The sequence below is a fragment of the Ictidomys tridecemlineatus genome, chromosome 4 (genome assembly GCF_052094955.1).
Source record: "Ictidomys tridecemlineatus isolate mIctTri1 chromosome 4, mIctTri1.hap1, whole genome shotgun sequence".
Taxonomy (NCBI): Eukaryota; Metazoa; Chordata; class Mammalia; order Rodentia; family Sciuridae; genus Ictidomys; species Ictidomys tridecemlineatus.
The window spans coordinates 12604492-12629859 of NC_135480.1; the positions used below are offsets into that span (position 1 = coordinate 12604492).

Genomic DNA, 25368 nt, shown 5'->3' on the forward strand with positions numbered 1-25368 from the left:
CTGAGCCAAAATTCAGTCCCAGGGATGATGACTCTTATTGCTTTTTATTTTCTTTTGTATTGCTTTTTGTTTTCTTTCTCTGTCTTGCTTTTTAATTCCTCTTTCTTTTTTCCTTTGAAAGTTTCCATGCCCCACTTGATGTCATCCAGATGAAGCAGTTGCCCTCGAGTCTCGAGGTGCCCCCTCCTCTTCAACAGTGGTACTTGGTACAGTACAGATTCTGTTCATCCTGTGGCTGCATCCACTTGAGAGATAACTGGGTAAGGATACAAGGCCCAACCAGAAAAATATTATTCAGGTATTCAGGGCTAGTAAAAACAGCCAAGGTACACACCCCCCCCCCAAACACACACACACACACACACACACACACACACACATACACACTGAAGACAGAATGGCACACAGATCAGTAGTGGAGGTAAATGTGGAACTCTCTTCTACCTTGTTCACACCAGGCTTAGTGTTAATTCAAGGAAGACCCTACACTTACCCGTCCTAGAGTTCTCTCCTTATCCTGGGATTTTTTCCCCCTAGGCAGTAAGAATTATTCCACTTTATAAAATTCAGAACTGAATACGTCCCTCCAACACCAATGATTGTGAAGGAAGGAGGTGTCGATCAACTCTGGAATGGCCAGTTTGGAACATTTTCTTCCTTTCTTTCACAAGAAATTAAATGTCTTAAGATGTGGAGAAAGGCCTTTGAAGGAAACATGGGCTAAAACATTTGGGTTTTAATTCTGGGTTCATTTCAAACAAAATTTCAAACATATACAAGATTCCTTTGTGGGGTTTTTTCCCTATAATCTTTATGACACAGCATCTGTATTGCTCCCATTCTTAAAATCTAGATTATCCCAAAACTGTTTGCAATGTAGTTCATATCTTGGAGTTATTTTTTTTAATGTCCTAAATTAACTGGTTCTATTCCCAAGGGAAGGAGCTCAAAAAGTCTTCCCTTTCTTTTAGAGCCATGTTTTAGGAATGTTGTTTATCTAGCAAATATTATGATAATGTTTACAAATTTTGTTTCTTCTACAGTCGATTCCTTTTTATGGGACACGCAGTCAGTCGCTGCAAAGGCCTTTATATTCATCGCCTAATTTTATGAATTTTAGAGGCTTGTGCCCTTGGATGTACAGCAACAAAACAAATTAACTCAGTGGAAGGTTATGATGTGATCTTTTATTTGTATGTATCTGCATGATTTTAATTCATTTTAATTTATTGAAAACCCCTTTTATGATGCCTTTGAGAAAAGGCTATCAAGTGTTTTTATATTTCAATGTGGCCACAAATTTATAAATAAAACTTGACATTTTATATCTGTATTGCATTCCTAACTTAATTTCTAAGCTGTTGGGCTGAGTTACTAGGAAGATGGAAATTGGTGGGAAGATTATTACCAACCTTGCTAATAGGTATTTAATACCAATACACAGCTGATGAAAATAGGTCCTAGTGGTATACAGTAATATGGCCAGTAAGCCCAGCTGCAAGACAGAAGGGAAATTCAAACCCACCAGAGAAGCAGGAGGAAGCTCAGAAGGGTAAGTGGGCATGAGGTCTACTAAGAGTCTCCCCAACCAAATTATAATCTAATATAAATCCAAAGAGTTGGAGTTTTTTCCCCCTTCTCTTGACCTGTTGCTCCATTAGTTACTACTGAGCAACGTCAACAACCTTTCTGTTCTTGGGACCAAAAATTCTGTATTAACAAGATTTGTTGCACAAAATGCTCTGAAAGTTCTGATCAGCCATCCATGCCTTTTCAGATTTATTTTTGCCAAACTATTACCATCATTTTAAACTTGGAAGCTGTGTTACCATCAGGAAAATCTCAATTGCATTCTCTGTGGTAATGATCCATGTACCCCTTGGGCACAATAAGACCCCCAGGTGAAGGTCAGAGTTTTTCCAAAGTTCAAACCTGCCACTGAGTGCCTGTCTCTAACCTGGGTGGATTTTTACCTGCCAAGAGTTCAAGTCACCCTGTCCATGTAATTACCACATTTTCTGCTCAGGCTTTAGTAACACGATGTATTTTCTGTTTGCATATCCATTTAACTTTAATTCAGGCAAGGGAAACACCCACTCCCTGAAGCTACCATGGTATCAGTCCTTTCTACAAGGAGCAGCTTCATTTCTGGGTGAGGGTACAGGGCATCTTGGTCTCAGTCTGCCTAGGGCAAGGCCAAGACTCTCTAAGCTTCCCCCTGTAGGGGGATCAGATGTTGAGAAACTTGCTTCTTGAGCCTAGATTCTTCTATTATGATTACCTTTTTACCTTGCAAAGAAAGAAAGCTTCTTCCATTTCAAAAGTTTTGGGACCACTATAGCCTCAGAATAAGTTTCCCTTGCTTGAACCCACTATGTCAGGCCCAGGTGCTTTCCTGGGCTTCGTAATACCAGCTTGTGATATAAAGTGAACCCTCAGCATGACTTTCCTATATTCCCAGTGCAGAGTTCTTGATATTTGACCAGTTAACTCTGAAACACTCCTCAAAACATTATCATTTTCCTACTGATAGTATTATTTACCTACTATCTCCCCATCCTTTCGAGCTTTCCTTATAAAGATCTTTTATTATATTTTTATGGCTTTTACAAATGATAGAGTAATCAACCCCCCCCAAAAAAAAAGAAACTTCAGCAAGGAACACAAATCAAGAATCTAAAATAAATCTCTCCCCACCACAAAGTGTGTGCAGACAGATGGGTGGACAGATGGATGATGGTTCATAGATGGTAATATAGAGAGAAAGATTTACATATAAAAATACACATGTTTTCTCATATTATTAAAGACACCCAGGACATTACACTGGAAGATTATCTTATACTGTGTTAATTTCTTACTAAATAGAAGCACTTGGTTAAAGCAGATGGTTTAGACTTTTCCTAAAAGTTTAGTTACCAGAGCACAAGTTAGCGTAGGTCGTTTTTTATTCAGCTTTTTTGCCATAGCTGTTAAAATGTTCATCAAGCATGTATTTTTCTCTTTCCCTCTTTCCTTTATCTGATATACCTACCCTGCCTCGCTTACTTCAGAGGGTTCAAAATCAGTGTGGTGGTTTGGAGACGACACTGAAGGTTGGATAGTGACTTTGCCAGTTTTCTTATTTTGCTGTAATTCTTCTGTTTAAAATGGAACCTATAGCACAAAAGAACTCAAAGCAGTCATTCCTGACTTTGAGTTCATGACAATGTTGAACAAAGCTAAAGAGTTCTACAGTTCATCCTGTTATTCAAACATCCATACAAACTGTCATAAGCCACCCTCCCTGCAGATGGCGCTGTTTAATAGGTTTAGAAGTGGGAGAAGCTACCATTATAACATCTTTTTGAGCATCTGCTCCTGCTTCCCATTAAGTCTAAGATGCCATTAACTTTAGATACACTGTTTTTTAAAACCAAGATAAAAGAAACTTTTTAGACAGAAACTAACAATCTGACAGTTTACCATTTAGTTTTTAAATAATTTTATAAAAATTCAAAGAGCTCTATGGATATTTTAAACCATATCACCTTGTGCTGTATAAAAAAGCAAGTATGAACAAAATTAATGCAACACTAAAATGTTGTCAGTGAGTATGGCTCTTCTACATAACTGCTTGGTTCATAGTCATCAATGTCCCTGGTTCCCCACACATTTACCACTCTTTGAGCCATCAGGATCATTGACAATGCAACATCTCTTTAAAGAATGTTCTGCTCTTATCTCCAGAACTACCTGCCATCTAGTGACCCCCATTTCTCAAGTTATCAGGAGGTGTCAGCAGAAAGTGTCAGACCAAATTTTCCATGTGCAGGCAAGAACAGCTACAGTATAGCTGTCCACTGGCCAATCTTAATAAGTTGTTGATTGTAAGTCCTCTAAAATACTGATGAGTCTTATTATGTGAAAGAAATGTGCATGTTAGAATGTGAAATATATGTGCCTGTTCTGTTCCCTAGAGATGCAGAAATGTGCGTATGCTGAAGTGTTAGTTATCTTGTTCAGGTAACATAATAAAGGGATACAGAAGATAGAAGATAAATAACTATCATGTTAGGTGGAAATAAACACTATGAAAGCATAAGGCTCGTAAAAGGTTTAATGTAGTGAGGGGATAGAATTTAAAATACTTTTTTTCAGTAAGGAAGGGATCTGAAGTTGTCAGGGAGCTGATCACAGGGCATGGGGGCAGTAAGACCTCCAGGCAGAAGGGCATCAGGATGCAAAGGCCACACAGCAGGAGCATACCTGCCTGCTCAATGACTGGCAAGGACACCAGGGAGCTAGAGTGTAGAGACTGGAGGGTCATGGAGAGAGATGGGGAAGTTGCCATTTCCTGGCCCTCTTCCCCATCGGGTAGCCAAGCCACTCTGCATAGGGCCTCACAGGCCATAACAAAGACTATGACTTTCACTGTGGGTCAGATAAATACAGTGGAGGGTCTTGAGCAGAGGATTCTGAGAGGGTGTGGCCTGAGAGGGTGTGATGAACTGAACTGTGTCTCCTAAAATGACACCATGAAGTGCTACTCCAATGATGCAGAAGGTGAGCTTATTTGGAAATAGGGTCATTGTTGATGTAATTAGTTCTTAGTCCTGCTGACACCTTTACTTTGGATTTGCCTCCCAAATTGAGAAAATAAGTTTCTGTCATTATAAGCCATCCCATTTGTGGTGCTTTGTTATGGCAGCTCTAGGAGACTAAGACACTAGTGAGTGTTAGCAGAATGACTCTGGCTGCTGGCTGGAGAACAGATTCTCCAGAACCAAGTACATAATCATTAAGAGAAAGTGCAGTTATCTAATTGGGAAATACATCATCACAGAGCAGTTTGACCAACAGAACTTAGAGACTGGTTATGGTATAGACAAGAACAGAGGGCTGCTGTTTCCTGAGATGGAAAAGCTAGCAGAGGAGCAGACTGGAGTGCAGGGCCAAGAGTATACATTCAGTTCTGAACTTATTACGATATTATTGGACATCTGCCTAGAGATATTGACCAGGCCATCCCCTTAGGGCTTCTTCTGTTATCACTGCTGGTCCACAATCAGAGTTTTCTTCTCACTCTGGACTGTAAGTCCTTTGCCCCCATTCAGACTAGAAGGTCTGCTGATGACACTGAGGAACACTACAGCAGGATCAAAAAATCATGACTGGGGGCCAGGCACAGAGGGTTACTTGTTATTTATGGGGTATGCCACTTTCAAAGTAAGCTAAAGGAAAATGACCTGTGTTTATGCCACCACTCCTTCTACATAGGAATCACCCCACCCCTTTTTGCACTGTTTTACTGAGCAAGTCTCATGACACCCCCGCTTTCTCTCCATGACCCCTCAAGGCCCCTCATCTTGCCCCACCGCCCACACATGCCACCTTCAGGGCTTTTGCATCTTCTGTTCCCTCTGCCTGGAACTCTCCCTCCCCCCTACACCTCAACCTGTTCACCTCCTACTCAGGATGAAGATCTTAACTCATCACTTCCCCAGGAGAACACGCCCCCAGAGTGCAACATCCCTATTTGTTAAACTGTCTGCAGCTTCCTGTACTCCAGCCATTAGCAATTTTACATATGCAGGATTTGGTTAACCTCCATTAGGTCTTGAGCTGAACACACTTGAATGACACCTGAATTCTGTCTTAATAAGTGTCTCCAGGTACCTGAGAGAGGCCATTCATATTTTATCAGATCATAAAGAAGCAGTTGGATGTTTTGTGTTAAAGAGAAGAACAAAGTAGAGAGTTGATAAGAGCATCACAAAGAAAATCTGAAGCAAGGAGCTCAGTGAAGAAAGTCACTCATAAGAATTAAGGAAGGTGTTTAAAAGGAGGATGCAAAAGAAACCAGATAGAGTAATAAACCAATAGAGAAAATATAGTTTTCCAAAGGCATTTTAAAAAGAGAATTAACTGGTTAGGCTGAAACTCATCACCCTTTAATATAAGCAGCAAATAATTCTGTGAAAGCCACCAGTCTGGAAATCCTATTGTAGGGTCGGGCGAAACGTCGGAGTAAGAGACCACAAGAGACTGCCTTATGCAAAAGCAGAAGGGAGGGTTTATTTGCTGACCAGCATGCTGGGGCTCTCTCTATAGCAAAGAGAGATAGAGCCCTGAGAACCGCTTGAGCAGAGCTTATATACTTTCCTTGGAGAGGGCAGCGAGAGAAGTTACATTTTGTAGTTTGGCAGTTGGGGACAGCTCATTCTGGGAACAAGATTAGCAGACAGTCCACAGTTAGGGACAGCACATTTCTGAGAACAAGATTAGCAAACAGTTCTTAAGATTTCAACAGTGTTTTGTTAAGCATATAGAGAAACGGAGTGACAAGTACCTATTTTATTAACCTTTCATTCCCCACTTCTTTTTCTGGTTACTTTTAATCATAAAAGTGATCATTGGGGGGTGTCACATTCTGTGTCTGCTAGTGGGGTATATTGTTGTCTGATTACCATAAGTTTGATTTGTCCAATTTGGGCCTGGAGAAAGGAAACTACACGGTTGAGCAAACAGGGTCCTAATGTTAGCAACAATATAAGAATTATTAGAGGACCGGCCAAGGCTGATAAAAGCGTAGTTAACCAGGGGGACTGTGTGAACCAGGACTCATACCACCCTTTTTGGGTCTCTCTCTCTCTTTGACGCTCTTCAAGGCGTCTTCTTAGTTTATTCATTGATTCTTTTACAACTCCAGTATGGTCAGCATAAAAACAACATTTTTTCCTTAATGCAGCACAAAGGCCCTCTTCTCTCAAGAAGAGGAGGTCTAACCCTCGCCTGTTCTGTAAAACAACTTCAGAGAGAGAGGTTAAAGATTCCTGTAAAGCTGTGATGGAGGTTTCTAATATCTTTAAGTTTTGATCCATTGCTGTTTCTAATTGGGTCATTCATTGTGTCCCACGGACCAAGGCAGTAGTTCCTTATTGGAGGAGGGGCACCATAGAGAATTTCATAGGGGGTGAGGTTATACAAAGAAACAGAGGGAGTATTTCTTGCACGAAACAATGCATAAGGCAGGAGCATAGTCCAATCTTTTATGCCGGTCTCTAAGCTTAATTTTGTTAAGGTCTCTTTAATGGTTCTATTTATTCTTTCTACCTGTCCTGAGCTCTGGGGTCTATAAGCGCAATGCAACTTCCAATTAATCCCCAGGGTCCTGGCTAACCCCTGACTTACCTGGGCCATGAACGCCGGTCCATTATCGGACCCTATTACCTTAGGCAGGCTGTATCTTGGAAAAATATCTTCCAGGATCTTCTTGACCACCATTTGCGCCGTTTCTTTTTTTTGCGGGGAAGGCTTCAATACATCCTGAAAATGTATCTACAAAGATTAGGAGATATTTAAGTGCATACCTTGCTGGCTTAATTTCAGTAAAGTCCACTTCCCAGAATTGTCCTGGTCTGGTTCCTCGAAGGTGCCTTCCTATAGGAAGCTTGGCAGACCCGACAGGCTTTTGTTACTCGTTCAGCTAATTTTTTTCCCTGTGAGCTGGTTAGTGGAAAACTCTGTTCTTGATCTTTTAGGAATGCCTGCAGTTTCTTTGAACCAAGGTGAGTGAGTTGATGTACATCCTTAATGTAGTGTAGGGCTTTCTGAAATTGCAAGTTGGGTTCAGTGTTGTCAAGGAGTTCAGTGTCAGTGTCCTCAGATGTTAAGTTGTCGGGGTGCTCCGACGTAGTTAAATCTCCTGACTTATGTTCCCCCGGTGTGGAAAGTGTTAACATGGTTAACTCCATTTAGGACTGCCAATTTAGCCTCTTCATTTGCCCTCTTGTTAGATGGGGGTGGTATCTGCACAACGGTTTGTTTTCTGGGCTCAGTGAGCCATCATTTACCGCCCCTAAGGGAATAGTTCAGGAAGATTACTTCTTGCTGGCAAATTTGGGCCTTTTTGACAGAAGCTCTATACCCAAGTTGAGCAAGCTCAGATAGTAGTGCTTGGGTCCCAGACTCACAGTTTTCCTTGGTGTCCGCTGCCAGTAGCAGGTCATCCACATATTGGAGTAGGGTGACTTCAGGGTGCATGGTTCTGAAGTTATTGAGATCTCTGTGGAGGGCTTCATCAAAAAGAGTGGGGGAGTTCTTAAATCCCTGTGGAAGTCTGGTCCAAGTTAGTTGACCAGATGTTCCAGTTTCTGGGTCTACCCACTCGAAAGCAAACAGCAATTGACTATCTTTATGCAGAGGCAAGCAAAAGAAAGCATCTTTTAAGTCCAGGACAGTATACCATTTTCGCTCGGGGTTAAGGGTGCTAAGCAGATTGTACGGATTAGGTACTGTGGGGTGAATGTCCTGCACTCTGTTGTTGATCTCTCTTAAGTCTTGAATAGGGCGATAGTCCCTGGTTCCTGGCTTTTTTACTGGTAGCAGGGGAGTGTTCCAGGCCGATTGACAGGGCCTTAGGACCCCTAAGGCCAGATATTTCTGAATATGGGGCCTTATCCCATCTTTAGCTTCTTTGCTCAGAGGATATTGTTTAATATTAATTGGGGAGGCTGAGGTTTTTAATTCCACCATTATTGGAGGTTGTTTCACAGCTAGGCCTAACCCAGCAGTTTCTGCCCAGGCATCTGGGTAATCTGTTATCCATTTCTGGGGTAGCTTGCCTGTTTGATCAGTTTTGGGGGTGTGTGAAGAGTTGATGTTCATCTTCTACTGACATAGTTAAAGCCATGACTATAGGAGTTTTTACTGAAGGATTTAGAAATTCCATTTGGGGGCCTTCAGGGTTAAAAGTTATTCTGGCCTGGAGTTTGGTGAGCAGATCCCTGCCCATCAATGGGGCTGGGCATTCTGGGATCACTAGGAAGGAGTGATGGACTTTTCCTTTTCCCAGGTCCATGGTCCTCTTAGTTGTCCAAGCCCGATATTTACTGCCGTTAGCCCCTTGAACTAGAGACCTTTTAGTTGATAGAGGGCCCAATGGGGCCTTAAGGGCTGAGTATACTGCCCCTGTATCCACTTCAAAGTGGAGGGGGTCCCCTCCACTTCAAAAGTTACCCTGAGCTCGGGGAGAGGATCCGAGCCCGACTTTCCTAGTCATCCTCCAGAGTTAGAATGGCTGATTGGCGTGGCTGTTTCCTTCTAGGGCACTCTTTGACCCAGTGTCCTTTTTCTCTACAGTAGGCACATTGATCTGAAGCCAGATGTGGCTTCTGGCGTGGGCCCAGGTATCCCTTTCTGTCTCCCTGTCTCCTAACTTCTGGCCTATTTGTTGTTGTGACCAGGACCTTAGTCAATGCCTCAGTCTGTCTTTTGCTTCTTTCATCCTCCCCTTGCTCCCTTTCTTTCTCCCTCCTTTGTTCCTTCTCTTCCTCAGTTTCTCTCTTATAGTATACCTTCTCGGCTTCTCTGACTAAATCTCTCAAAGTCATATCTTGTACTCCATCTAAACGTTGTAACTTTTTTTTAATATCCAGGGCAGCTTGCCCAATAAAGGCCATCATGACAGATGCCTTTTGATCCTCTGCCTGAGGATCAAAAGGAGTATATCTCCTATATGCCTCCATAATTCTCTCCAGAAACATAGAGGGTGATTCATTAGGCCCCTGAATAATCTCTCTTACCTTGGTCAAATTAGTTGGCCGTCTAGCGGCTGCTCGGAGACCCGCTATTAGAGCCCGGCGGTAAGTGGACAGATGCTCCCTACCTTCAAAGGTGTTGGGGTCCCAGTTAGGTCGGTTCAAGGGGAAGTCAGCTTCGATTATGTTGGGAAGTTGTGTCAGTCGCCCATCTGGTCCGAGGATATTTTTTCTTGCTTCCAGGAGGATTCTCTCTCATTCCTCTGTCGTGAAGAGAGTACCTAAGAGTTGTTGGCAGTCATCCCAAGTAGGCTGGTGTGAAAACATCAATGACTCGATCAGACCTGTGAGCCGGGTGGGGTCCTCGGAAAAAGGGGAATTGTTATTTTTCCAGTTATATAGATCTGAAGAGGAGAAAGGCCAATACTGGTAGACTTGCATTTCTCCACCATGGCCATCCTCTATCATTGGCCCATGAGGACGGAGGGGAAGTATCACGGGGGCTTCAGGGTTTTTAATCATTTGCTGCCGGGGAGTTCCTTTAGCCAGGCCAGCTTCCTCCAGGGGAGGAGGGTCTATGTGTGCCTCGGGGAAGTCATCTGAAGGGTGCTGGGCTTGCTTAACCTCCTTCAATGGTGGAGAAGCTGAGTCAGCAGCAGGGGAATCACTTAGAGGGTGTTGGGGGTTGGGGAATGGAGGCAGGGGATAAGGAAAGGGAGGAGAGTCAAGCAGAGTCAAATCTTGAGACTCAGGGAGAACAAAGGGTGGAGGAGGAGGTTTGAGAGAGAGAATCGTAGGGGGAGGGGTAGGATCAGGAACAGGGACAAGAAAAGCCTTCACCCAAGGAGGAGGAGATTCACAAAGGTCCTGCCAAGTTAAGATATACGGCTGTTGATCTGGATGGCTATGTGGTCCCGGCTGAAAGACAAAGACAATATCTCTGACTTTTCAAATTAGTGGGGAGTAGAAAGATCCTTCTGGAGGCCATCCAACTCCAAAGGCGGGCCATTCTGTAGCACAGAGAGTCTGCCAGGTCCGGCGTTTTACTGAAAAAGAAAGATTCTGAGCCCTTATGCGGACTTCAGCCCAGTGATCAAGGGTCAGGGACAGAGGCGTGGAATGACTCTGTCCCATAATGAAAGTTACTTTAACAAGGACAGGGACAATACAAACGTGACACAAACATGGACACACAGTAAACAATAAACGTGTAACACAAGTTTAGAGGCAAAGATTAAATCAGACAGTGAATTCAACCTGAGAGAAAGAATAGATGCCGGCAAGACCAGACGGGTTGGCAGCAGAATACAGATGAGGGCACCTTGTCCCTCCCAGATGGGGGCACCTCCGTGCCCCCCAGAGTCTCCCAAAGCGTCCCTTGAGGAGACGTGGTCTGTGGCTTCAGGGACACGTCTATCCACCACCGCCAGGGAGAACTTACGCTCTCCGCTGACAACCACACTCTGCCAACCCAAAACCAGAAAACCAGAAGACCCTGAGAACTTACGCTCTCCAGCCCAAAACCAGAAGGCTCTGAGAACTTACGCTCTCCAGCCCAAAACCAGAAGGCCCTGAGAGCTTACGCTCTCCAGCCCAAAACCAGAAGGCCCTGAGAGCTTACGCTCTCCAGCCCAAAACCAGAAGGCCCTGAGAACTTACGCTCTCCAGCCCAAAACCAGACTCTGAGCGATCGCAAAGGAAAAACAAGAAGGAGAAGAAGGAGGAGGAGGAGACGAAAAAGAAGAAGATAAGGCGCCTTACTTACCCCCCTAAAGAGTCTTGTTGAGGTCTCCCTGTCCGGCGATGCGCAGTTCCCGGCCAATGCACCAAATGTAAGGGTCCGGCGAAACGTCAGAGTAAGAGACCACAAGAGACTGTCTTATGCAAAAGCAGAAGGGTGGGTTTATTTGGAGACCAGCATGCTAGGGCTCTCTCTATAGCAAAGAGAGATTAGAGCCCTGAGAACAGCTTGAGCAGAGCTTATATACTTTCCTTGGAGAGGGCAGTGAGAGAAGTTACATTTTGTAGTTTGGCAGTTGGGGACAGCTCATTCTGGGAACAAGATTAGCAGACAGTCCACAGTTAGGGACAGCACATTTCTGAGAACAAGATTAGCAAACAGTTCTTAAGATTTCAACAGTGTTTTGTTAAGCATATAGAGAAACGGAGTGACAAGTACCTATTTTATTAACCTTTCACTATCACTTAGTCATTCAATCAAACTATCATCAACCCAAGATTTCTTGCCTAAATGACAATATTAATTCTTATTATAAATTAAGGAAATGAGGACATGCAACTCTCTTACCACAGAGTGGCTTGCGCCTTGCTAAACCTCACAGCAGGGCCTGTTGAGGAAATAGGAAGGGAAGGTTTGGGATGTCTCACAGGATTTTATGCTGTGGCTGCACTAAGGTGTAGCAATTATCTCCCCTGTTAGCATGCTGAGTGGGAACTGTCATACCACCATCACTTAGCCTCCAGAAAGTAACATTTTTATGACAACTCTGGTAGTAAAAAGTGCATGTAGACCCATGCAATTAAACAGATCTTTTCAATGTCCATGCACCTGAGTCTTCCTGGGAACGTTTAAAGTTCCTGAGAGGATGTCACACACAGATGAGCCAACTTACAGGGGCCTTGGAGGGTGAGTTTAGGGGTAACACTAAGCTTTGTCTTAACACACAGAGTTCTTTGTACATTTGAAATTATTATTTCAGATGTAAGATGAGTCCTTCAGAAAGCTCAGCATGTATCCACCTCCCTCTGGGCACTAAAATAAGCAGCTACAGCATAAGAAAGGCCTTTATCCTTCCTAAAGAGCAAGTCCAAGGGGATTTAGACCTGAAGAATCATCCTAACCTGCTCTGGAAGTAACTGTGGTAGAATCCCACCTTTCAAAGTAAATGCTTAGTTAATTAAGCACAGAAATCAACTCTGAGAAGACATTTCTAAAAAATAAATCCAAAACTCCTTAGGACTACCCCCTCTTTACTTATTGATGTTACCTACCTAAACTGTACTCACCTATGAAAGTTGTGATTTTTAATAGTCCCCTCTTACAAAACTAGCAGACATGTGAATATGAACAGTGTATGAACAGCTTCCCACAATGGGACCAATGAGGGACAAAAATCAATGAAAATGCTTTTTCCCTCTTCAATATTTCAGGTCCTCCTAGGAATGACAATGACTCTGAGACACTGATTAGAGCCACCATTGTCTTACCATTCCCTGGTTCCCATTCTGGAGTTGGTGAGCTTCTGACCTTTTAAAGATGGTGGGAACAATAAGAAATAATCTTGTATGAAATTAATTCATTCCAAGTGAATGCTAGATAAAAAAAGAGAAAATATATATACAAGTTGTAATCACTTTTACCCCTCATACAAAACTCTTTTCCTATCTCCATAACTTAAATGAAAACTATACATTAAAGCTGGGCATGATGGTACATGCCTGTAATCTCAGCAACTCAAGAGGCTAAGGTTGGAGGATTGAAAGTTGAAGGCCAGCCTCAGCAACTTATCAAAACCCTCAGCAATTTAGTAAGACCCTGTATCAAAATTTTAAAAAATAAATATAAAAAAAGGAATGGGAATATAACTCATTGCTAAAGCATCCTTGGGTTCAAACTCCAGTACAAGAAAGAAAAAGGAAGAAAGGAAAGAAGGGAAAAGGAAAAGAAACTATATATTAGTATACCATTTTCTGAAGTTACCATTCCCTGGATTACATTCCTAAATTAGTTTTTTTTTTTAAGGGATGAGAAAAAATGCCAGGAAGAAATATGTCCTATTAAAAGTAGCAGGAATTCATTCCTTGCAGATGAATGCTAGATATAAAAGAGAAGAGAGGATGAATAAGCAGACTGTAACCAAAGTCAATCCTAATTAATAGATAAATCCTTGCTGGTCCCCATTGCTATTACAGAAAGCAGTGCCTGTCTTGGCACAGGAAGCTCAGAAGTGTGGCTGACCTGTTATCTCAGTTCCTCAGGTGCCCTTGTGCTGTGCATTGTGGGAGCTGAGAGTTCAAAAATTAAATTCTCCAGCCTCCCTCTCAGGCTCTTCCGGCAGAAAACACTGGCAGAGATGCTGAGGGCCATTACCAAGTAGGAATGACGCATCGAAATTTCCTTGCCAAGCGTACCCCATGCTGCTTAGAGGACATTCGATGGGACATTGCATGCATGCTTTCATAAGGTGATCTTGCTCAAGGACCAAGGCGGATCCGGTTTAGAGCTGATCAGGTTTGAGGAAGTAACCGACTCCTTGAGTTTAAGGTGTTGCCAGTTTAAGACAATGGGTTTTAGAGAAGTTGGAGATTGAAGATTATTGCTGGGATTAGGGTGTACCTGCTGCTTGTTCCCATTGAGTTCTCGTGAGATTGAAATGGGATTTGGAGATAGCCTCGTGGAGTAGGTGAATTGTGCGGGCAGACGGCAGAACGCGATTGCCCCTGGACCTGTGTGGAGGCGGTGTGAGAGCTGGAATAAAGAATTGCTGTTTGGACCTACAAAGGTGTGTGGTGGCTCGTGATTCTGGTGCCAAGCCGAGACATTGGCTTTGGCACAGAGATGAGAAGACCTCCATCTGCACCCTGGTGTTTTCTAAAGATGTGCGCCCAGATTCTCCCGAGTAGGGCTCCTTAATATCAGGTGAGGCACAGGATTGTACTGGAGGAATTCTGTTCTATTTCTCCAAGCATCTCCTGATCTGCAGAGCAGAAGCAATGTGAGAAGTCGGGCTCAAGTTCTGACTTGCCATTTCTTAGCTCCCTGGTCATGAACACATCAACTTCTCAGCCCTAGTTAACCCATTTTTCTGTGTCTTAGTTGAGGTTCCCAGAGCAGAACTTGACAAGGGGATTTATAGGCAGATGACTTGTTATAAAAGTGTTCCCATTAAGGGAACGAGTAGGCAGGCCATGGAAAGGAAAGGCAACCAGCATGAAAGCTACCTACTGAAGGCACAGTCCTAGCCTCCGCAGGACCTCCAAAAGAGCTCCCGCATTAAAACCTGCCTCCAAATTTTTCTCTGATTCAAGCAGCAAACCTGAACTTTCACACTCTTGCATCACTTAAGCATAGGGGTGGCAAACATTGTGTAAATTTTCAGGCTTAGCTGGAGTCATTTGAAACCAAACCAGACACTGATCAAATGACATGGATCTGCAGAGGGACTGTACAAACCCACATTATTGCAGATGTCAGAGGAAGCTGAGCTCCATTTTCCAAATGTTTTACTTGTTTTCCTTGGAAGGTGAACTGCAAACCAGCTGGTCAACTAGACTCATTGGAATACAACACACACCACAGGAATTTTTCCAGCAGTTCCTTTGCATATTACAATGGAGGGCTGAATAAACCCAATGGGACAAAAGATCTTTTTAGGTTGAAGTACGTCATGTTACTATGCAGTTTTTTGAACGTGATATTTATGTATTTATATGAATTAAATGGTGCATTACAGTCATATATAATAGTGAGATTGGTTATACCATCATTATACATGCACATGACATAATTTGATCAATCTCATCCCCCAGTACCTACTCTTCTCTCCCTTCCTCTCTCCCCAGATCTGCTTGCTCTACTCTACTTATCTCCCTTCTATTATGGTTATTTTTAATATGCAGATTCACTGTTAATTCATGGACATAGCACAGTTGGGAGATTTCATTCCCCAGTATTTTCACATGCTCTTCCCTCCTCCCCACCTCTTGACCCCAATTCCCTTCCTCTATTGGTTTCCCTTTCATTTATTTTTGTGAGATTCCCTCCTTTTCTTTGTTTATTCTTTTCTATCTCTCTTGCTCTCTGTTTCCACATATGAGAGAAAATATTTGGTCCTTTATTTTGAGTCTGATTTAGTTCATTTAGCAGGATGTTATCCACTTTTATCAATTTACCCACAATTGGCATAACTTTATTCTTCATGGCTGAGTTAAACGTCATTGTGTAATATACAACATTTTCTTCATCTATTTGCATGTTGAAAGATCCCTAGTCTGGTTCCATAACTTAGCTATTGTGAATTGTGCTGCAATAAACATTGATGTGCCTGTATTACTGCAGTATATTGATTTTAGTCCTTTTGAATAAATACTGAGGAGTGGGAGAGCTGGTCATGTGGTGGTTCCATGCCTAGTCTTTTCAGGAACCTCCATAACGATTTCCAGAGTGGTTGTACTTTGCAGCCCACTGACAATGTATGTGTGAGTACCTTTGCCCCACATCCTCACCAGGGTTTAATATTATTTTTCTACTTGAAGACTGTCATTCTAACTGAAATGAGATGAAATCTCAGGGTAGTTTTGATTTGTATTTCCCTGATTTCTAGAGATGTTGAACATTTTTTCATATATTTGTTGACCATTAACTGAAAAACTTCTTCTCAGCAAAAGAAGAGGTGCATAGAGAGCCTACAGAATGGGAGCAAAATTTTTACCACACACACATCAGATAGAGCACTAATCTCTAGTGTACATAAAGAACTCAAAAAACTTGACAGCAATAAAACAAACAACCCAATCTGAACTGAACAGACACTTCTAAGAAGACGATATACAATCAATCAAAAAATATATTTTAAAAATGCTCAACATCTCTAGTTATTAGAGAAACGCAAATCAAAACTAAGATTTCATCTCACTCCAGTCAGAATGGCAGCTATTAAGAATACAAACAATAAGTGTTGGCGAGGATGTGGGGGAAAGGGCACACTCACACATAGCTGGTAGGACTGCAAATTGGTACAATCAATATGAAAAGCAGTATGGAGATTCCTTGGAAAACTGGGAATGGAACCACCATTTGACCCAGCTATACCACTCCTTGTTTTATATCCTAAGGACTTAAAAACAGCATACTACAGTGATACAGCCATATCAATGTTTATAGCAGCACAATTCACAATATCTAAATTGTGAAACCAAGCTAGATACCCTTCAGTAGATAAATGGATAAAGAAACGGTGGTATATATACACAATGGAATATTACTCAGCATTAAAAGAGAATAAAATCATGGCATTTGCAGGTAAATGGGTGGAGTTGGAAAATACTATGCTAAGTGAAGTAAGCCAATCCTAAAAAAACAAATTCCAAATGTTTTCTCTGATATAAGGATGCTGATCCATTATGGAGATGGGAGGGGGAGCATGGGAGAAAGGGAAGAACTTTAGATAGGGAAAAGGGATGAGAAAGGGAAGGAGGGGGAGGAAGGGGTATGGGGGTAAAAAGAGATGGACATCATTACCCTAAGTACACCTATGAAGACATGAATGGTGTGACTCTACTTTGTGAACAACCAGAGACATGAAAAATTGTGCTCTATATGTGTACTATGAATTGAAATACATTCCACTGTCATGTATAACAAATTAGAATAAATTTTCAAAAAGAGATTCTCAGCTAAGTTCTACAAGACCTTCAAAGAAGAACTGACATCAATACTTCTAAAATTATACCATGAAATGCAAAAGGAGGGAACACTTCCAAACTCATTCTATGAGGCTCATATCACCCAGATACCCAAACCAGACAGAGACACATCAAGGGAAGAAAACTTCAGAACCAATATCCCTAATTAACATAGATACAAATATTCTCAATAAAATTCTGGAAAATCACATAAAAAATATTAAAAAGATAGTGCAACAAAGTAGATGCCCAATAAATGTTTATTATTATATTTACATAGCTAATTAATTACCTTGTCTATAAAACTCCCTGACTGTGAAACTCAACACAAATGTAGGTTTTCTTTTCACTTGCTCTACTATTACTTTTACCTTCTTTTTATCTGATATGTTGATATTTTACTAAAAAAAACAGCATGTTTATCCTGGTTTTTTCCAGTTTGTTAATATATAACTATACCAAACACAAACTATGGTTATTAATCACTTTATCTGTAATTAAATTTTATTTCATCCAAATAAAGTTTGTATTCCAAAGTATATACATTTTTTTAAAAAGTGCAGCACGTTCAAGTTGGGTTCATCCCAGGGATGCAAGGATGGTTCAACATACAGAAATCAATGATATAATTCATCACATCAATAGACTTAAAGACAAGAATCATATGATTATCTTAATAGATGCAGAAAAAGCATTTGACAAAATACAAGACCCCTCCATGTTCAAAACACTAGTAAAACTAGGGATAAAGGAACGTATCTCAACACTATAAAAGCTATCTATGCTAAGCCCAAGGCCAATATCATTCTAAATGGAGAAACATTGAAAGCATTCCCTCTAAAAACTGGAACAAGACAGGCATGCCCTCTTTCACCACTTCTATTCAACATAGTTCTTAAAACTCTAGCCACAGCAATCAGACAAATGAAAAAAAATTAAAGGGATATGAATAGGAAAAGAAGAACTCAAACTATCGCTATTTGCCAAAGACATGATTCTATATTTAGAATATCCAAAAAAATTCCACCAGGAAACTTCTAGAACTAATAAAGAAATCCAGCAAAGTAGCAGGACATAAAATCAATACCCATAAATCAAATGCATTCCTATACATAAGTGATGAATCCACTGCAAGAGAAATTAGGAAAACTACCCCATTCTCAATAGCCTCAAAAAATAAAATACTTGGGAATCTAACAAAAGATGTGAAAGCCCTCTACAAGGGAAACTACAGAACACTAAGAAAGAAATTAAAGAAGACCTTAGAAGACAGAAAGATCTCCCATGCTCTTGGATAGGCAGAATTAATATTGTTAAAATGGACATACTACTATTCAGATTTAGTGCAATTCCTATTAAAACCCCAATAACATTCTTTATAGAACTAGAAAAAGCAATCATGAATTCATTTGGAAAAATAAGAGACCCAGAATAACCAAAGCAGTCCTTGGCAAGAAGAGCGAAGCAGGGGGCATCACAATACTAGACCTTAAACTATACTACAGAGCAACAGTAACAAAAAAGGCATGATATTAGCACCGAAATGGAAATGTAGACCAAGGGTACAAAATAGAAGACACAGAGACAAACCCACATAAATATAGTTATCTCATACTAGACAAACATGCCAAAAGCATCCGTTGGAGAAAAGGTAGCCTCTTCAACAAATGATACTAGAAAAATGAAATCCATATGTAACAAAATGAAATTAAACCTCTATCTCTCACCCTGCACAAAAAAGCAACTCAAAGTGGATCAAAGAGTTAGGCACTAGAGCAGAGACCCTGAGCCTAATAGAAGAAAAGTAGGCCCAAATCTTCATCATGCCAGCTTAGGACCTGACTTCATTAACATGACTTCTAAAGCACAAGAAGTACAATTAAGAATCAATAATTGGATTCAAACTAAAAAGCTCCTTCTCAGCAAAGTAATCAATCAATAACATGAAGAGAGAGCCTACAAAATGGAAGAAAATCTTTACCACATTCACCTCAAATAGAGCATTAATCTCCAGGATATATAAAGAACTCAAAAAACTTAACACTAAAAAATCAAATAACCCAATCAATAAATGGGCTAAGAGGAACTGAACAGACACTTCACAGAAGAAGAAATACAATCTATCAAAAACTATATGAAAAAATGTTCAAAATCTTTAGCAATTAGAGAAATGCAAACAAAACTACTCTTAAGATTTCATCTCACCCCCCATCAGAATGGCAATTATCAAGACTATAACCAACAATAAGTGTTGGCGAGGATGTGGGGAAAAGGTACACTCATACATTGTTGGTGGACTATAAATAGTGTAAAACTTACACATAGCTGATGGGAATGCAAATTGGTGCAACCAGTATGGAAAGTTGTATGGAGATTCCTCAGAAAACCTGGAGTGGAACCACCATTTCACCCAGCTATCCCACTTCTTGGTTTATACTGAAAGGACTTAAAAATCAGCATATTACAATGATGCAGCCACATCAATATTTCTAGAAGTTTAATTCACAATAACTAAACTATGGAACCAAACTAGGTGGCCTTCAACAGAAAAATGAATATATGATGGAATATTACTCAGCCTTAAAAAAATAATGAAATTATGGCATTTGCCACTAAATGGGTGGAGGTAGAGAATATTATGCTAAGGGAAATAAGCCAATCCCCCCCCCAAAAAAAAGCTGAATGTTTTCTGATATGCAGATGCTAACTCACTCAGTCTCCATTTATTTAAAGTTTGTGATTTTAAATAAGAAATATGATGTGTCTAGGGATCACTCATTAAATGGCATCTCTGATGGATTAAAGAAGGTAAAATAAGACCAAAACCTATTTCCTATCATACATTTCTCCTTAAATGACACAAACTTAGCAAAACATTTTTGCTCTCTTTTCTAATAATCATAGTTTTTAAGGATCTGGAATGACTTTTTAAAAAGAAGAAAAAAAAATCAGAAACCAGTCCAACTCTCATGATGTTGACCTAGTTTCCAGAAATCCCTTCACCCAATGCACCATTTCATACCTCCCTCCTACTTTGGCTTCCTCTACACACTTATACATTATACCAGGGGGGAAAAAGAGAAAAAGATGAGTCAAATCAGTTTGCTGCATGCCGTATTCTATCACCCTCAGGTCTGGGAAGAAAGGAGCTCTGCTCAGGAACTCACACTTTATACAGCTTCACTCTGGCCTTCTCCACTGTGCCCTTTTCTGGGGGAAAGAAGTGTGCTGGGCCACAGGAACATGCCACCAAGATCTCAATCCCCCTGAATTCACTGCCCAAATAGCCCTGAACTTACACACAAGGCCTGCCTGAGCCCCACTGAGTCTGTCCTCCCAGGTGTGTGTAGCCCTGGGCCCAGTGGCAGCCCAGGGACAGTTGTCTGCTGGAAATATGGACGCAACTTGGACACATCTGCATGGGCAGGCCCCATACAATGCAAGTGAGAGTGGGATTAGAGAGAATGGATTTAGCCACATCCATGGACAAGGGAAGGGATTTGAGTGGTGACCATTGCTGGTTCTTACCACAATGTCCCAGAATAGAACTCTGGAATTCTAAATTAAAATCCACCTTTCCGGCTCATCATGAAAGTTGGTTGTTCAAATAGGAGGCCAAAACTTATCTTGTTTAACAGTTTTTTCAATTAATTTATAATTTTTACATGGGTCTGCACTACATGTGCCTCCACTTACACCATTAGATAATAAGAGAGACCAAGGAACTGAGGGTAATGGAAGGAAGTGTTTGTAGTGAATCTTGGAAAGTTATCTAAATATGGTCAGAAGTGAGGACATGAGTGGAATAAGAGTTAGTAAAAAAAAAAAAGGGGGGAGGGCAATATCATTGGCCCTAAATGTGGTAAAGGCCAAAGTATATTGATAAATTTAGATGAGACAATTAAAAAAAAAGGATGATGCCATTTGTCCCACACTTTGTAGAAATCAGTCTATACTGATAAATTTAGGTGAGCTAGTAAGAAAGGGACAGTGATCCTATGCATGGTGGAGGTCAGGCTATATATTAAAGATAAGTATGAGATTATCCCCACACAAAACCTAAACTTCTTAGAAACCTGAAGAATAGTTCCCATCTTGGGGCAGGGGGAGCAGAGGGCAAATTCCCAGGAACCATGGAGGCATCTTTTGTCATGACTATTGGGATGAGGGATCGTTTTTACCTGCCAAAGATACTGATAAATAACATTCAAGGCACAGGAAAACCTTACACAACAAGAAATTATTTGGCCCTAAATGTCAACAGTGTCACTTTGTAAGAAACCTAGGCCTTGAATCTTTGCATATTTGCCTAGTCTTAATAATCCCCCAGCTTCCATGTGAAACCTTACATTCAATGTGTGTCTTCTGAATGTCTTCTATGGATTGGACCATGTACTATACAAAGAAATTGTATTGCTAGTGTTCTCCACAGAAACAGTAGGGGAAAGAGAGAGAGAGACAGAGGGACAGAATGAATGAATGAGGAACTGATTCATACAATTAGGGAGACTAAGAAGTACCACAGTCTTCTGTCTGCAAGCTGCATACCCAGGAAAGCAAGTGGTATAAATCAATCTCAGTCTGAAGTCCTGAGAACCAGAGAATCCAATGGTATAAATCAATCCAAAGACTTCCCAGGAGAAGTGAGAAGTCCCTTCTAATCTTATATGGCTATATGTTGGGAGCTGGCGACCGCACCCTGAAAATGGCGCTGGTTTCCTGCTTCTGCTTCTTTAGCAGTTAGAGTTGTTAGAGGTAAACAACTCCTTGTAAGGCTGTGGGGCTGGGCTCTGGCCTGCTTCCGCTGCGCTGTACCTATTAGACTTTTCCACGTGGTGCTAGTTCATTGGCGGGGCTGGGTACTTAAGCTAGGGCAGACCGACCGCTCGCGCTCTTTCCTGTTTTCTCATCATGCTTCAAGGGTCCTGAATAAACTGCTGAAAGAAGAATCCTGTGTCGTGTTTCCCTTGCTGGCGAGGGGTCGCGACAGCTATACCCTCACAGGCACATCAGAAATAATGTTTCATCCAGGCTCCCCATGGCCAGTCAAGTTGACACAGAAAGTTAACCATCAGAGTGTTACAGTTGGATATGAGCTCATATCTGGAGAATCACTGGCAGAGCCTGCTTTGCAAGAGTGAAGAAGGGAGAGTCCAATATCCTCAGACAATTGCAGAAGCAACCAAGAACCCATTCAAGAAGAATTAAGCTTGCATCTGCTGCTGCTTCCTTGTTCTTCCAACTTTTATTCCACCCAAACCATCATCCTATTGGTCAGTGCTGCCCATGCTTAGGGAGGGTCTCAATTTCAGGTGGCTATCCCACATGCCAATCATTCCTGGACACATCTCTAATAACACACCTATAATCCTAGGCATCTCTTAATCCAATCAAGTTGACAATTCAATTGACACAAATTACACTTTGGGTCCAGAGCTTCAGGCTCAGCTGACCACCAACTGAACCTCTGAAGCTGTGAGCCAAAATAAACTTTTTATCCTCTATGTTGTTCTTGTCAGGACTTTTGGTCCCTGCAACACAAAAGCTGACTAAAACACAGAGATACAATGTCAATGATATGTCACAAGTCATGAGGAAGTAGATTGACAATATTCTCTAATAGTGCTTAAAAGAACTACAATAGGCAACACATCTCACATATAGCATATAATATGTAGCAATTTTTTGGCAGGCTGAAATTGACATTTGATGCATATCTCTCTGGTTTTTCTCTAGGGCAAAGAAACTCTCTGGACATCATGAACCCTAAGAGAAAATCTTAGCTTAAAAACCACCATACCAAAGACTGCCTCATAACCCTGCTTCCCTAATCTTGCCTGCTCCAATTTTTGACTTACAATTTCTACTTTCTTTTTTTATGTTATATGCCCTTGTCCCATCAAATCTGATTTCTCAGGAAAAATAAATCAAACAAAACCAGAGTAGAGTGGAAACGATGATAATGAAAACTAAGTCGAATGTAAAGGACTGATTTAAGTCCATCAGACTGAAAACAAGTAATAAATGTGAATCCTGAAGGTGTAGAACAGGAAACAAAAAAAAAATATTTCCTCATTCTCCCTGACCATACCTTTCAAGTCTTCTTCCTGATTTGTCACATTACTTGACCACACCTCCTGACATTGCTCAATATTTGCTTGAGTGAGAGGGGCTGAGACAACTGGAGAAGGAGCTCTCATTGCCCTCTGTCCATCATCCAGCCAAGTCCTCAGTTTTCCAGTACTCTGCTGGAGAGATGAGGCATTCATACCAGCTGCCCTTAATGGGGCTCCTACTGTTTTCTCTTATTCCAAGCCAACTATGCAAGATCTGTGGTAAGTACAATTTCAGCTAAAATTATTCCAGTGTGATAGTCTTCTGAAAGCTATTATCAGAGCACTCTATGTAGAGTTAACTAAGAAAAGACCCTATATCAGGTCTATGTGTGTTTCGACTCCATGCGGAATGGAAAGGGTAATTAAAAAATGATGAGAAAAATGCCACAAGAGGGATCATAGATTCTGTATTAAACTGCCTGTTCTTCCTAAGCTCCAATCCTCTCTACCATAATACCCCTACCAAGTAACTCTCTACTTTGTTCATTTCCAGTGATGGAAAATTCATGATCCCAGAAACTTTTCAGGATCATAGAAAGTGATCTTCTGATTTTGAAGTGCGATCTATTTCTGCAGTTCAACTCATGACTTTGGTTTAACCCTTTGTAACTCACAGGAAAAAAATGATGATAAGCTCTTTCAAACAATGAGTCTTCTCTCTTGTCATTGTTTATGTTTAGATATTTCAAGCTGCATATCTTCCATCCTTCCATTCTTTCTATAGGACATAGGTTAGAACCTCATCATCTCTGAGTATTAGCTCCAGAGACTGTGAAGATCTATTAAAAAAAAGTAAAGTGGGAGAAAGGAAATCCAGACATGGGTCTAGTTTGACCCCTTAAGTGGAGGATAATGAAGGACAACTGTTGAAACACTTGATCTCTTGAAGTCTGGAATAGGCCTCAGGTGTATGATTTCTCTTTTATGAATCTGTATTCTAGAATTTAGCTTTAAACAAATCCAAAGATGACTAGATTGTGCCATCTGCAGCTACATACTCTTGGTACTCTAGCCAGCAAGAGGAGATCAACACCATAGGAGACAGGCTTGTATTCAAGCCAAGACTAAAACACAGAATCTTCCAACTCACATTTTTCTTCCTGTACTGTCAGTTTCCCTACTGGATCCAAAGAATAGGAGACTTCCGGGGAGGCTTTGAAGTTGAATTCATTGCAAAGAATAATTAAATTTGTCTTTACTGGTCAAGGAAGTTGATTAGAGTTGTTGAACAGGAACTAAAAAGTCTGCTTTAATGCCAGAAAATCTGCTGAACTGGATGCTTCCACAAACCTCAGAAATATGATTCACAATTGTCCTATTATGCCTGCAACAAACTGTGACCTTCCTACAATCACTCCATTCAGATCTTCTTGAGTGTTTATTATAGTGAACAAAATGTGCAAGAGAAATCACATCTCCTGTCTCTAAGTATGACAATAGGAACTCCAGTTGCACTGTAAATAGGAACATATGGAGCATTTTACCATGTGTTAATATCCACAATTTTTAAATGAAGATACCAAGGGTCAAGAAAGTTACATAACTTACCCATAGTCATAAATTAAGGATCAAAGAGACCATCAAAAGGTGCTGAACACAGGACTAGTTTTCTTCTCACTGTCTTACCAACCCATGAGACTATATGGAGATGGGAAGAATTTGGGGATATTTCTCAATATTGTAAACAAAATGTCTTATGTTTTAGGTGGCAATTAACTCTACTTACTTTCCTCCAGATCTTTTGGGCCTCTGGATTCTCTTTTACCTCCACAATAAAATGAACTTCCTTTCATGTTCTCCACTGTAATTTGGGGATATTGTAGGCTAAAACTAGAGGACATTCCAAAGGGAGTGTGCTGCTAAGTAATGATCTTGATGCCTGGCCAGTTGGGCAATCAGATAATGCAACTTGGGGGTCAATCATCAATGTAATAGAATTTTTGCCTAAGAATGAATGTTCTCAGGATTAACCCAATAAAGTTAGAAGAAAGAGAAGAAACTAGATAGAAAAAATAGAAAGAGCAATAGATAGGAGTCAGAAGACATGTATTCTAGTTTCAGTTAACCTTCCAATTATGAAAATTTCTTTAAGGACATTTCTCCAGGGAATGATACTAGATATCCCAGGCAGGACTGATATGCCAGTACCTGATTCAAAAGCTGTTAAAATACTGAAATACTACAATGCTACTTGTCACAGAAGTAATGAAGTGGAGGAGGGCTCCAGACCCACCTCTGTATTATTTCACCCACAGCTAGTAACTACTGGATTGACTTTGGTCTGGGCCATAACTATTAGTAAATAT

The 25368-nt window shown here is 40.9% G+C and overlaps 2 protein-coding genes across 3 annotated transcripts in view; one reads left to right on the forward strand and one right to left on the reverse strand.

The window, feature by feature from the left end:
• Nucleotides 1-24573, reverse strand: part of LOC144377019 (putative oocyte-secreted protein 1 homolog) — a 51784-nt gene extending 27211 nt beyond the window's left edge. Inside the window, exons 1-2 of one of the 2 annotated variants that reach the window (XM_078045960.1) lie at nt 12750-24573; nt 1-256 (exon numbers count right to left, since the gene is read on the reverse strand). The gene's annotated coding sequence lies outside the window, so the exon portion shown is untranslated. The other variant, XM_078045959.1, reaches the window with a different exon arrangement.
• The window catches only part of Tcn1 (transcobalamin 1), an 11874-nt gene continuing 9625 nt past the window's right edge, over nt 23120-25368 (forward strand). The window contains exon 1 of the mRNA XM_005331542.4: nt 23120-23281. Coding sequence (XP_005331599.2) covers nt 23203-23281 — 79 coding nt within the window. The 5' untranslated portion in view covers nt 23120-23202. The remainder of the gene's footprint in view (nt 23282-25368) is intronic.